This window comes from Pinus tabuliformis, chromosome 4_2 (assembly GCF_031772625.1).
Source record: "Pinus tabuliformis cultivar Carrire ecotype Pingquan chromosome 4_2, CPIR1, whole genome shotgun sequence".
In the NCBI taxonomy this organism is placed as follows: domain Eukaryota; kingdom Viridiplantae; phylum Streptophyta; class Pinopsida; order Pinales; family Pinaceae; genus Pinus; species Pinus tabuliformis.
The window spans coordinates 967798348-967813988 of record NC_142304.1 but is presented as its reverse complement, the minus strand read 5'-3'; the positions used below and the strand labels follow the sequence as shown (position 1 = coordinate 967813988).

At 37.1% G+C, this 15641-nt stretch overlaps 1 protein-coding gene across 2 annotated transcripts in view; it reads right to left on the bottom strand.

The window, feature by feature from the left end:
* HEXO1 (beta-hexosaminidase 1) overlaps nt 1-15641 on the bottom strand; it is a 408446-nt gene that overhangs the window by 228132 nt on the left and 164673 nt on the right. For both annotated transcript variants that reach the window (XM_089424437.1, XM_089424438.1), the window contains 2 exons: nt 3003-3019; nt 945-993 (listed from right to left, as the gene is read on the bottom strand). In XM_089424437.1, the coding sequence (XP_089280563.1) occupies nt 945-993; nt 3003-3019 (66 nt within the window). The remainder of the gene's footprint in view (nt 1-944; nt 994-3002; nt 3020-15641) is intronic.

Genomic DNA, 15641 nt, shown 5'->3' with positions numbered 1-15641 from the left:
CTTAACTAACTAATTTTCATATAACAGTCCTAGGAGAATCAAGGACACCTTGCACATATATTGGGAGATGCTTGAGTTGAGGAGCCATTGTTGGAGGAGGCACCATCTTGCTTAGAGAAGCACTTGACATGTGGACACCTTAATTTGGATGGTGCACTCACCTTGGGGGTTGTACAAACCCTAATGTGCGATGTGGCATTCATGCTTAGTGTAACACTCCACCTGGGGCCTCCTTGTTGACTTAGCCTAGGATTTACTTGTGGACTTACTCCATGTTTTATTGTTGACCTCCCTCACCTATTCCATATATAAACAAAGATAGTGCCTCTGTAATGAATCACTCTTGCATATCATGTTTTAGAGATGTGATAGCTGGTGTGATGCTAGCTATTAGTAAAATCTTAGAAAAACAGTTATTTATTATTCTTGCAACAAGAGGTTGTGAGAGGCATGTGCTAGGCTAAGTCATACAGGTGTTTGACATGGGACACATAGACCCCTGAAACATGACATAGGGGGGTGTGTGTGTGTGTGCATGTGTTAAAATTACAAAAACAGAATATAGACAAAAAGATGTAATATGAACTAGAAGTTTAGAATAACATAATCCTCATTAAGCATATCATTATTAACATTAGTGTTTATGCCAGGGAGTTCAAACAGTTTTTTGTGAGTAACAACTAACTTCAAATTTCTGACATCTGTTGAAGATGTATGCACAACCATCCCTCCACATCTACAAACTTGTTTCATTTACAAAATGTTGATTGTTTAGAGTCTCCCCTGGTTTCTTAGAAAGGTAAGTAAAAATCACATATATATTTTACTGCCATGAGTTAAACCACCAAAACACATCAACTCTATAAGATTATTCGAGATATGCAAAGAAGCAGAAGTATAACAGCATAAAAGCACAATTGGTCAAGGAGAAACGATGATCTTACCATGACTCTGCATGACCAGGAACATCAATTTCTGCCATTACACTGATGCCTGCCATAAAAGATAATTAGAACTTTCAATCCTCTATTTCAAGGAATAAATTATTAGGATGGCAAGAAACAACTGAAACATCCAATGTTACTGGATTATCACTGGCATTATATTGACTCGTCAAGACCAAAACCAGGAGGAAAGCAAGCATTAATATAAGAGACTGGCCTTATCAAAGAATGTCAGCCATGCATGCAGTCTAATGAGAGTAACACCAGTGTAACTAGCGTTTTTACAATCATTATCATTAGGCCCTCATTCTGTCCCATCAATTAAGGACCACAAAAGGACATTGCTAAGACAGAAATCCTGCAAAAGCATATTTGCTTGCTACTGCAGCCATGTGAAGCTTGTTCATGTAATGTTCAAAAAGGCCTTTTTAAGGGATCAATCATCCAAGCAAGTTATAGGAGGCAGCCTGCTGTAGTTATATGCATTCTGACCTGAATTATGCAGTATGGTAGCAAACTACTTAGGATAGATCAGCCCTCATAAATGTATGTGTATATCCCAGACAATGTTTTACAAATTTTATCATTTTTCTTCTAGAAATATTTACTCCTGTTTAAAGCTCCAAATTATTTTCTCATGAGTAAACATTTTTCATGTGTGTTGTTTTATGTCAGGATGCAAAATTATCGCTATCAAGTTGCCCAAGACCTTATGGCAAGTAGACGCTTGGCTTCTGCTACACCTCACCAAGAATAAGTAACTCTGAACAGGGTAGAAAGCCAGATCAAGATGCACTCATAATAAATTTCTTGATAGCAGATGCTAACAATGTGCTAGCCTGTCACAATTGTATCAACCTTAAATAATCTGGGGTGAGACCAAAAATTTCCACGTAAAAGATGCAGAATAGTTATGTTGAGAAGATTCCAAAGTAAAATGAGGGAAAAGTAAAAAGAAAGCAAAGAACAAAAAACTTTCAGATACTAGATTTACCACTTAAATAGGGAAGAAGGATGCTCCCTCTTTTCATTCTGACACTGCGACATAGAGTGTCACTTTTTCTTCCATTCTACTCAAATATGGTAACTTAACCATGGCCTTCAAAGCTTCTCCGGACTTGACTTTCATTAAACTTAATCAAGAAGTTCAAGGTCAGAAGAACAAGCTTGGCTGAAATCCTCAAAAAGGCAGACATCTATATCAAAAATAAACTATATCGTCCAAACTAGTTAATTGACCCTTGCAAAGTCGAAAGAGATAAACATGCAGTCAGATAGACAGAGATAAAATAAGATAATTATATTAATGTCCAACAAAAGAACACAAAGGTAGGTCAATGGGACTGCTGGGTACAGTGATGTTAATACAAAGCAGGACTACTAAAAAGTCTCCTATATAAAGAGCAAGAAATAAAGTAAAAACATGAAGTATATATGTAATAACATGGAAAAACCCTCGAATCCAAGTGTCAGCGGCCGCAATGTGAAGGAGCTGTACAGAGGGAAGGGATCTAGGAACCGGGTGTAGCAGTAAAAAGTCTTCCTTCAATGATTCTGTGCATTCAGCTGACAATATTGATTAACTTTTGCCATTTTCAAGTCTTCGATATCAATGCCTCTAAGTCTATAAGTCATCAAATGGAGTGAAAATTCCAATGCTATAAAAGTCCTACGTGCCTCTTTGAGAATAAATGAAACAAAATTATCCCCAAAAACTTGGGTGAGTTTATCACACCCAGTACGAAACCAAGTCCCTTGATCATCTTGGGGAGCTATTCATATTTTAAGACTTGTTACCTAAGGTTTCTAAATGTGTCCATCGCCATCAGTTAAGTAGTCTAAGAGTAGTAATTACTTCTTGATTATCTGACAAAACTAAGAAAAATACTAAATTTAGATTGTATCCTTCAAGGTAAATTACATATGAAGATGGCCATATGTTTCATAATTAGATTATTAATCTCAGAAGAGGTCCAACAATACAAATAACATATAACAAAATAGCCATACCATCAAATAATGTGCTTGGTACTTAGACAATAGGGATTTGGTGCGCACCTCTTGATTTTGCAAACCTTCACATCATTACCAGATACATATCAGAAAAGCTAAATAGAGACCATATGACTTCTTCAAAAAATAAAAGGAAATGAACGCATTAATTTATGAGGAAACATCAAAAAATCAATAATTTATTAATAATAGAGCAAAATAATGTCCCACAGGAAAGTTCAAATGTTTGATAAACATAGACAAATTGATTATGGCAGGCTCCAATATGCCCTATACTGGTGTAGCAATAAACAGTCTTCCTTCAATGATTTTGTAAGTTCATCTGTTTTTTGTTGATTAACTTTTGCCATTTTCAAATATTTGAATTTAAACACTAAAAAGAGCTTACTGCACACTATCGATTGATGTCATCACTGTTGGATAAAATGTTGTCATTGATGTCAATATACCTAGAAACCCTAATTCTTGTTCTACCCTTATTCCTTATTAAGAAACCTTAAACCTTATCCTAACCCTAAATCCTAAATGCATTGCCTCTCTTAATTCTTATTAGAAATAATAAAGACCTAAACCCTAACCCTATTTTTCTATGATGAAAATACCCAAATCCTTCCCTTATCCTAACCCTAAGTCCTAGATGCATTGCCTCCCTTAATTCTTATTAGAAATAATAAAGTCCTAAACCCTAACCCTATTTTCCTATGATGAAAATACCCTGATACATATTACATAATACATATATGTATTAAATAATAATACATTTCACACATCGTCTCTCCATATTACAAACTACATAATACGTTTAAGTTTGAACATATTACGCAATATGCTATGCTAGAAACTAGTTGGCTCCAACATATACATGTCACCTCTCCTCCATACGTAACTTTTTGGATCATGAGAAATTGTATAAATAGAGGATGACTCGAGCTAATTTGGGACAGAGAACTCGGTGAAGATAACAGAGAAGAACAAGTAAGTTCACATCTCGTGAACTTAAGGAGAAAAGCAAAAAAAGGGAATAAAAATCATTCTGCACTGAGATCTGGAAACTCGTTCTTAGAACTCGGATCTGGAAACTTGTTTTGGAATTCAAGCCTGGAAACTCAATTTGGAACTCGGATGTAGAAACTCATATTGGAACTCAGACCTGAAAAACTCAGTTTGGAATTCGGACCTAGAAACCCGTTTTGAGACTCGGACCTGTAAATATAGTTGTGGATTTATTACAGTAACATGTCAAGTGCAAGCTTATCACTGCAGATCTGTTGAAGTGGGAGCTTATCATTGTGGATCTGCAGACTTGTTTGGAAGTTAATAAGAAGAGACACAAAACGATTTGTTGAAGTGTGAGCTTATCACTGCGGATCTGCAAACCTGTTTAGAAGTTATTTAGAAGAGACAAAAAAAGATCTGTTGAAGTGCGAGCTTATCACTGCGGATCTGCAGACCTGTTTGGAAGTTATTTAAAAGAGACAAAATGATCTGTTGAAGTGTGAGCTTATAACTACAGATTTGCAGACCTATTTGGAAGTTATTTAGAAGAGACACAAAACTCCAGGAAACATTCTGAGCCTATGCACCTTTGGAGACTAATGGTAACTCATTGATTTTTGAATATAGACCTTGTAATCTGTGGTAAACATTTTGTCTTAGGGTTGGAACCCTAAATTATTTTTTGGTTTTGGGATTGGTGTCCTTAGGGTTGGGGCCCTAGAATAAATTGTTACACAAGTTGGAGCTTGTAATAGAGGATTGAAGTCCTCAATATTTTGTTAATATAATTTTTATCGATTCCTTAAATTCTAGTTTAAATTGTGTAAAAATCTTAACTGGCATTAATAACAATTGAATGAAATATTGATTCACCCCCCCCAGTATTCCCAACAATTGGTATTAGATTCAGCTTCTTCATAATCGGCCTAACAACTGGAAGAAGGATTTTAAATCACAATGGCCAATAAGGATGCAGGAAAGGTGCCTCAGTTTGATGGAAAAAGAATATATATATATATATATATATTTAAAGTTAGGATGAAGTTCTATATGATGTCTCATGGACCAGAATTATGGCTAATAGTTCTAGACAGTTATAAAGTTCCACTTCCCCACCAGAAGATGAGGATGGAAGAAAGGTTTATATAGAAAATGCCAAAGCCCTAAACTCTATAACAAGTGGAATTTCTGATTCAGAATTTACAGAGGTTATGAATTGTGAGTCTGCTAAGGAAATGTAGGACAAGCTTCTTGCCATTTATGATGGAGACACTAAAGTCAAGAAGGAAAAACTCCAAACTTTTAGAAGACAATTTGAAAGCCTAAAAATGAATGACGAAGAAGATATTGCGACTTATTTTCTCCGAGTAGAGATGAAGTTGTCAATTCACTCAAAGGTCTAGGTGAAATTATTGAAGAAAAAACAGTTGTCCAAAAGGTTTTGAGATCACTTCCAAAACATTTTGATTCCAAAGTCAGTGCCATAGAAGAATTAAAAGACTTGGATACCCTATCAATGGATGAACTTCATGGAATTCTCATTGCATATGAAATGAGAAAAGGAATCTCAAATCCTAAAGAAGTTGCATTCAAGGCCTCAAAAGCATCAAGAAAAAGGAAAAGTTGTAATTGTAGCACTGATGATTCCAATGCTGAAACAGAACTAGCACAATTTGTGAAGAAACTAAGGAAATGACCCAAGCTCAAAGGTAAGTATCCCCTCATTTGTTTTAAGTGTGGTAGAATAGGACATTATGCTGCAAAGTGTCCTTTCAAGAATGATAGTGATGATGAAGATGAACACAAAAAGAAAATATTCAAGAAGAAGGGACCAAATAAAAAGAATTTCTTCTCCAAACAAGATGATTCTGATGAAGATGAATTCAAGATGACAAAGAAAAGTTCAACTAAGAAGACCTTCCTTCTCAAAAAGGATGGTGATGAGTCTGATGAAGAAGATGACTATACTGGGAGTAGCGAACTATTATTCATGGCATTCACAAATGATGATGAATCTGAAGGAGAAGAAGAAGGAAATGTGGATGAATTGTTGATTAGTGCTTTTGAGAAAATGAAAAACTAAAGAAGAAGGTCATTTCCCTCAAAACTGAAAAAGAAGCAAAAAGGAGAGAAGAAATCTTGAACAACAAACTAAAAGAAAAGGAAGAAATTTGTGAGAAACTAGAAGTTGAAATTGTCTCTCTAAAGAAGTAATTGAATCAAGTTAATAAGAGTTTGCAAAGCTCTCAAACTCTTGATATCATCCTTAATACTCAATATAATAAAACAGGGCTTGGTTTCAAAGGTGAATCATCAAATTCAAAGGAGAATACTAATGAAAAATTCAAAAAAGCTATGCTAACGTTCTTTGCAATTATCCAAACGAAGAGAAGTTGCTCAATCTAGGACATAGATCCACTTAAAACAATCCAAGGAACGAAAAGAAGCCATCTCTAGAAAGAATTGCTACATCAAGCCAAAGCTACCCAAACAAGTATCAAACTATCTTTCTTGGTCATTGTTTCTACTATAAAAAATTTTGTCATCAAGCTAAGCATTGCAAGGCTTATAAGGATAATTGTTCAAGAAGATATAAGACCAATTATCAGAATAAGTTGATTGGTTCAAGAGAACAAGGTCAAATCAAGACCTATAATTATTTTGATCCTTTGTCTAAGTATAGTCTAGAATGCTCCAAATGCAATAATTTAGGTCATGATGCACAAAATTGTCCACTTATGTCAAAGGAGAAAGTTTGGAGAAGAAAGGAATCTACTACAAATAAATGTGGTCTAGCTTTATGTGCACAAAGTAATGAAAATCAATGGTTTGTAGATAGTGGATGTTCTAGACACATGACAGGTGACCAAAAGAAGTTTATCTCACTAAATAAAAAGGATGGAAATGTGTCTTTTGGAAGTGGATCTGCTAAGATTGCTGGTAAAGGGACAGTGACTCTCGTTAATGGCAAAGGCAAAGCACAAAATTCACTACTAGTTGAAGGGCTCAAGCACAATCTTCTAAGCATTAGCCAAATTTGTGACCAAGGACATGATGTTATTTTCAATGCAAAGGATTGTGAGATAAGAAAATCTTCTTCAGGAAAATTTCTGGGAAAAGGGGTGAGAACACTAGATAACATATATATTTTGAGTAAAATTCAAGAAGAAAAATGCTACATGAGTCAAACAAATGAAATTTGGTTATGGCACAAGCGATTGGGACCTCTAAATTTTGACAATTTGGCCAAAATCAGCAAAACACGCGTTGTAAAAGACTTGCCCATAATTTCAAAACCTGAAAAGATTATTTGTGGACCATGTCAACATGGCAAGCAAACAAGGATCAACTTCAAGACCAAGGAATGCTCAACATCAAAGCCTTTGGAAATCATACATGTAGATTTATGTGGACCAACCAGAACTTTGGCTTTACAAGGTGAAAGGTATTTCGCTCCATTTATAGATGATTATACTAGAATGATGTGGGTATTTTTTAGAATATTTAAATCAAAGGCACTTGAATGTTTTAAATTTTCAAAGCTCTTGTGGAAAATGAAAAAGGATCAAAAATCAAGTGTCTTGGAATAAATTGAGGTGGAAAGTTTACTTCAAAAGAACTCAATGAATTTTGTGAAACACATGGAATCAAAAGAGAACTTTTTGTTGCTAGAACTTCTCAACAAAATGGAGTGGTTGAAAGAAGGAACATAATTGTACAAGAGATGGCAAGAACAATGTTGCTTGCACTTGATTTGCAAGCCAAATTTTGTAAAGCAATTGGGACAACAATGTATGTGAAAATTTGGAAGGCCCAAATTTCTATTGCAGCAACTGATTAAGTTGCTTCTATTTGTTAAATTATTGAACAAATTATTTACTGCATCCTACAACAAATATCAAAACTAATACATTGCATCCTTCACCGATTAAATTAAATTCGGAAACAAGAATGTGAGCAAGAAAGAAATAGCACACACAAGTGACACTGTTATTTTTGGACCAATGGCCCCGGAAAAACCCAATGCGGGAAAATTGATGCAGCAGCTGAGCGTTTGTATTATTAAGCAATAGTCTTCTTAATACAATCTTTGGATGCCTTGTTGGCTATCCAATACAGAGAATCTCACTGGCGGAAGATTAGTGAAAAATACTTCACACTATCACTAGCGATCCAACACTAATACAGGCCCTTGATGGCTGGCCCCACGCTAACTCTGCGCAACTACTACATCAGCCTACGCAATTATGCATCAACCTCTCTAAGGATCTGCGTCACCTCTTCCCAGATCTCTTGTTGTCTGGAGCTTCGTTCCTCTGGCTCTCCGGTCTCACACCCCGGCTTCTGGCTCTGGAACTCGACTTCCCAGCTGAATTTCGAACTCCCTCAAAAGCTCTGTGTTACCTCTTTGTGGCCCTATGTTGCCCAGCGTGGCCTGTGCCCTGCCTCTTCTGGATATCTCTCTGCCTCCTTTGCGATGTATTCCCAGATCAAAAACTCTCCAACCAGAACTATTCCCGGATCAGGGAACTCTCCAACCGGAACTATCCTTGCCCCTCACTACAAGAAATCACTTCGATCTTCTTCTCTAGCAACTGTTGCGCTGCCCTCTCTGAGAAATTTGATCTCTTGATCTCTCTCCGATGTGTTTTCCAAATGCCCATCGAAGTCCTTATAATCTTCCAGTTGAGTAATCAACAGCCCAGATTAGATCTTAATCAATGGCTCAGATCATTTGGACTCAATCTCCGTCTTCTTCTAGAAGTTTCACCCACAGTGAGATTAAAACCCTTTAATTATTTTAATTTCCTAATTTTAGACTTAGGCACCCATTAAAGATAATTAATTATTTTCATAAAACTGTCTCCGGGTGGAATTTCCCCAAACGACTTCTAGGTTTTGTGGAATACATGTGGTCCTAGCCTCCTTGCAAATTTTGATGCTTAGAGCACATCCGATGCTACCAGAAATCAACAGTGTATATCTTGAATAGAGCTCAACTCCGAACAAATAGTGACAAAACTCCATATGAATTATGGAAAGGAAGACCTGCTTCAGTAAAATATTTCAGAATTTTTGGAAGTAAATGCTTTATGAAGATCAATGATAACTCACCAGGCAAGTTCAATTCTTGAGTTGATGAAGGAATATTTCTTGGATATTCTACAAGAAGCAAAGCCTACAAATGCTACAATAATCGGTTGCGGAAGGTAGTTGAAAGCAATGTGGAAAAATTCAAAGTCGGGATTAATTCGGCAAGGGTCCAAAAATTGAAAAACTCGGCAAAGTCGGGAGTTTTTTGAAAAAGTCGGCAAAATTAAAAAAACACAAAATTATTCAGTTTTTTAAATTTTTTTTTAACATCTTGAGTATCCACAACATCAAATAAATGCATTTCCACATAAACATGTAAAGAAAGCTAATATATAATATGTATATGAAGTCTAGTGCTACATCACATATCAAAATAGTGAATCAACTCCTGAATTTTGAGTCCTGTCCGAGTCTCAACTCTCGAGAGTCAAAATATCAACAAAAAATATAATTAATGTACATCATGAGTCATCTAAAAGTCATCAAGTAATCAGTCACTGAGATCCTCTTCCCCTTTTATAGGAATAGGGAATGGCTTTGCCTTTTCCTCTAGAGGAAGAAGACCCTGCCCCTGGGGATACAAAATCGAATGGACTCAATCGTCCTCTAGAAGCCGATGGAAGAGGTTGCCTCTGCGCTATGTTGCTGCTGCTGCCCATCCTAGATGGTGTCACCTCCTCCTTAGCATCCTCATCCAGCGTTGTTACTGCCTCCTGACCCTGATGTTGCTCCGCCTCCTCCTCCTCTATCTCTGGCTCTCCCTCCTTTGCAACTGCTACATCCTCTAGATCCACACCTAACCAATCCGGGATCGAGTCCAAGATCGACCTCTCAGTCTCGACTCTCCATGAAGAGGTGGTATCAATATTGTCCAATGAGATGGCTTCCACATCAGTAGGTTTCTGAAGCTGTCTCACCCACAATCGAAGATTGTAGTAGATGTAGACCATGTCATTAAGGTGTTGGGACTCCAATCTATATTAGGGCCATAGATTGTAATCTAGTACTTAGAAAATTTAAATATTAAAATTAATCAAATGAATTCAAAAAATTTAATTTGAAATCTTTTTAGTTTTTACCTGTTGCGCTTTTTGGAGTGTATTTTGTCAAATACACTCCAGTTGCGCTCACACCCAGAGGAACTGCATGTTTGGCTGAGCATTCGAATGGCAAGCTTTGGTGATGGGGTACTCTGGCACCATAGCTTTTCCACCAAGCATCTACAAGTTAAAAGAAAAATGAGAAACATAGAAAAAAAATTTGACATTCTAAACTTGAAAGTTTGAAACAAACTGAAGCTTACCTGGCATTTTGGTCGTCCTATTCTTAATAGCCATGTTAAAACCAAATGTGCCACCTCCCATCCTATAGACCTCCATTTCTTTAGAAATTTCCTCACGTTCTTGCTCAGATGACACCATCCTCTCGACACAAGTGAAGAATCCATCCATCACTTCGGCATCAAATCTGAAACCACAAGCGTAAGAAAATGCAGGGTTGAGGTAGACACCTGCAGCATGAATGGGGCGATGGAGGGTATTGTTCCATCGTTGATCAATCACTCTCCATATGACCTGTTGTTTCTCTAACCCCTCGTCTCCCTTATCTGCATAATAAGCACGAATGGCTTCTTTGGCCCTATCCATGGCCTCATACAAGTAGCCCATTGCGGGCTTGTCTCCATCAACCAACCGAAGAACCTTTACCAAAGGTTCTGAAATGGCACACATTTCCTCTACTCCTGCCCAAAAGCTCTGACCATATGAAACTAGTCTGCATATGCCCTCTCCCTCCGGTTTGTGGCTAATAGCTAAAGAACGCCAATCCACTGAGAGAAACATGCTCTTCACCTCCCACATAGAATTCAACAGAGACTGAAGAGATATGAAAGTAGTGGCAAATCGTGTAATGGCAGGACACACCAACTCTTTGTTGTTGGTGAATCTTCTCATCAAGCTAAGCACAGATGAATGATTATATATAAATTTTGTTATGCTCTTGGATGATTCAACAATATCCCTCACAGTAGGAATCCTACCTATATCCTCCAACATCAAGTCAATGCAATGGGCAGCACAAGGTGTCCAAAACAAGTTAGGATACCTCTCCATAAGCATCTTGCCAGCTGCAACATAATTTGCAGCGTTGTCCGTTATGACTTGGACAACATTACATGGGCCTACTTCCTGAATGAAGAGGTCCAACAACTCACATAATGTACGTGCATCTTTAATGTGTGCAGATGCATCAACAGATTTCATAAACATTATCCCTTTGGGACAACTAACCAAGAAGTTAAGAAGGGTCCTACCCTTCTGGTCAATCCAGCCATCTGACATGACTGTGCATCCAATGTGTTCCCATGATGCCTTAAACTCTGTCAATCTAGCAGTGCAATCAGTCTTTTCATCTTGAAGAAGAGGCCCTCTCAAATCTGCAAAGGTGGGGGCTTTGTACCCCGGGCCAACGACAGCGACAACATCAAACATAGGCTGGTAGAATGGGTTTGTCTTGGCAATGTTGAAAGGAACATCACTCCATAGAAGACACCTACTAACCAACTTGTCAGCTTCTGCCTTTTCCTTTTTTTTCATTGATGATTTGATCCCAGCTTGAGAACCAGCTGTTGTTCTAGGAACAAAAAAAGATGAGATAGAAGGATGAGTACCCATGGGTGAGGAAGGTGATGCTCTTGTAGAAGCACTGCCACTCTCAATTCCCCCCACTCTTGAGCCCCCTACGAGTTGGTTTCTTAGTGCTGCCCTGGTGTCTTTTCCGTCCTCTTTATCCATCAATGATTAAATGGCCTGTCGAATGATTTCTGGAGTTTTTTTTTTAGCAAAGTTCAATATTTTTCCCCGAAATTTGCCCCAAATGGAATTTTAATCTGTTGATGCCTCCTGACATATGCTTGCCACACAACTTGCAAGTCAAATACATTCTATTGACCCCCCCAGTTTCGGGTGTAATATCAGGCTCACCAAACTCCCACATAGCATCCAAAATCCTTGGCATTTTGTTTTAAACTTTGAGCTTGAATTTAAAGTTTAAACCTGGGCACAAAAAAAATTGAAACAAATTAAATTAGCAATGATCCATCAAAATAGTAGCAATGATCCATCAATTTAATGACAAAACAAAATGTCACTGTAAGAAGAAGAGATTTTTTTTTAAGAAAACAATGGATTTAACAGGGACAGGTTGCTTGGTTATTTAATAACCCTTTAAAATATGTGGATGAAATAAATGAAGTCTTCCTTCAGGTATTTTAAGATGGATGGCAGAACTTATTGAATAGACTTTTGTTGATTTGCCATAATCATCAAAGAAAATTTGCTTTTGAATTAAAAATTAATTGGTTATCATAAGTTTTTTCTTGAATTTATTTAAATAATTACTGTGAATAAATCTGGCTAATTGGTAGAGGTACGTTTACTGGCATGGGATGCAGATTGTTGTGGATAAGTTTGTGCAGAGTTCGATGCTGGCAGCTGTAGCACTTTTAAAAGTGCAAATCAATAGTTGGGTTTCTAACTTTCTATACCTCTCTCTTGGTATCATGATAATAAAGCCCTTACTGCAAATGAAGAAACCATTGACTGCAGAACTTCAATGATAAGACAATGTACTCCTTACTGCTAGACTGCTGTAAGATGATATGTGGATGAAACCCTTACTGCTGCATGATGATGAGACAACTAACTGTGAAACCCTTAGTGCTGACAATTAACCCCTTTTGCAAGACTAGGCTGCTGTCAATAAAATCCCTGCCCAAGTTCAAATTTCAATAGAACGACTCCTCTCAAAGATTACAGTGATAAGCTTCAGGGTTATATATTAAGATAGGGCATGCCTCCACGAATACTCCTTAACCTCTGCTCTTGAATTAGCACTGTAAGACACTGTTTTTTGTTTTTTTTTTTTTTTTTTTTGGAAATAATCAAACGTACCTCAGGAAATGATAAGAATATAAGTTATCATCTAGGGCATGGGCATGTATTGTAAATTTGTAATGGACTTGGTAATTTGGGAGTGTTTTAGACTTCAAAGAAGCTCTAGTTCTGCCCTAATACAAGGCCGAATTTTTACCTCAGAGACAGGGCCGAATTAGGTTCAGATGGGGGTTGAAATCTTCCTCAAACAAGGGCTAAGTCTGCGGTCAATATAGATCTGAAACTTCAGCCATTACAGGTGCAAGACTCATGCTTCATATGGTCCTTAATTGTTACAGCTAAAATGTTTTTAACTGGCTTCTTTTTAAAACAGTATGGCAAGTGTTACTACTGGCAATGTTGAATACTTGGCAAATGCTATCAACGAGGTCACCAGTGTTGAGTGTTGACAATGGACTGTGGACATACCTTGCCGGCTCCTCTCCACGCAATGGCAGTTGCAAACGGAAGTTGGATTTGCCAATTTGGAATGTAAACCTCATTCTCTCGATTCTCCGCAGTAGCCAAAACAGCAAACAATGAAAACACACAGAAAAAACTAAACAGAAATCACCCTTTGCGACTCTTTATCCACGAAAAAAAATCCATGCCGATTTTTTCCATCGACTCGCGATTAAATCAGGATTATTTCGATAAAATCGTGATTTTTTCGTTTATGAAAAAATCGCCAAAAAGTCGGCCGATTTAATCCTTTCACCCAAAAAATCGTAATTTTAGGAATAAATCCCGATTTTTTTGAGACGTTTTCCACACTGGTTGAAAGTATTGATGTAAAGATTGATGAGGCAATTCCAGAAAAAGAAGTTGAAATCCTTGAAGAAGATCTTATTCTTGGAGAATCTGAAGAAAATACTTCGAAGGAAGAAAAGGATCAGGAAAGTCAAAAAGAACCATCTCAAACTCCATCAAGAGTAAAATTTGTTCGAAAGCATCATCTAAAAGAACAGATTATTGGTATGTAGATGATGGAATACAAACCCGAAAAAGGATAACAAATACACCAAAAAAGAGTGATGTTGCCCTATTATCTATGATAGAACCAAAGAATTTTGCCCAAGCTAGTAAGGATCCTCACTGGATAAAAGTTATGGAAGAAGAAATGTATCAAATCGAAAAGAATGAAACATGGGAGCTAGTGCCTCATCCAAAGGATAAAAATACTATTGGAACCAAGTGGATTGTTAAAAACAAAATAAATGAAAATGGACAGATCATTAGAATAAAGCAAAATTGGTATGCAAAGGATACTCACAAGTTGTTCGAATTAACTTTGAAGAAACCTTTGCCCCTGTAGCCTATTAGGTCCCTATAATACTAGTGTATTCCATTATTATTATTGTCATTCTAGCCCTTTATTGTTATTGTTGTGCCCATGTTGTCCCCATATTGTTATTATTGTGCCCCATAGAAGCCCACTATTGTTATTATTTTGCCCTTGCATTATTATTGTTATGTCGGCTCTGATTATATTGTGACCCCATAGGCTCCTATACATAGAAAGAAGGTCTTATCATTTGTATCATCCAAGAATTGTTCATTTGTGTAATGTAAAGGAGGTTGCCCCCTCGAAAGGACTAATTTTGAAGTCATTAATCTATCTTTTCTTCTATTTTGTGAGTTGGTTGCATAACAATTGGTATCAGAGCTTTGGATTCTAGGGTTTCATTGCTTCAAACAGGTCATTGTGGCATTTTCGCTATAACATTTTTTCTACGACGTTTCAGAAGTTGAAATTAAAACCCATTTGAGCCAAAATCTTGATGAACCTCGCGTACGAATTTCAGATCTTGTCTCGCTATATGTTCGAAGATATTATCCAAGGAAGTTAGGGCTTTTGCATGCTCCCGAATAATATTTCAAACAAGTGACTTGGGGAAATCGTCATAACTTTCTCTCTCAACATCAGATTGAAATTTCGTAAAACGGTACAAAACGAGGACGGATTGTAGTTTGTTGTGTATCGTTTTCAGGTCCAACGGTCGAAACAGTGACATGTGGCACTTCATACAAGTTCGCTCTATTGAACCAATCTATAATCAGGTCATCGTGGGAGATTTAGAATAACTCTTTCTTGGAGAAGCCAATCTTGATCAGACTTGCGGGGTGGAAACGACGACTCAGAGGGCTACCATAGGACGCAATTTCAAACCTTGGAGATCCGAAATTACAGAGATACAACAGATTCAATATCGAGCTCCTACAAAGCGAAAAAAGGTGTGTAGTCCTTTTAAAATTTTGCATAAGTTTGGTTTAAAAAATTAGTTTGATTCAATGTCCCTCGAGCAAGCTAAGAAGGACATAATTTTGGGTGATAATTTTGCTCGGGGGACATATACTTGTTTGTATGGTTGTCTCGCTATTTGTTTGTTTCTACAGCTACAACCATACAAACAAATGTCCCTCGAGCAAGCTAAGAAGGATAATAAATTATCACCAAAGTATTATGGTTCGTACAAGGTGTTGCAAAAGATTGGTACTATGGCATACAAATTGGAACTTCTTGCAAATTCCTGAGTGCACCCAGTTTTCCATGTTTCATGCTTAAAGAAAGTTATAGCTGACAAGCTCCCAGTTCAAACAATATTGCCAAAACTTGACGAGGAAGGAAAAATCATATTGGAACCTGAAGCAGTCATAGAAA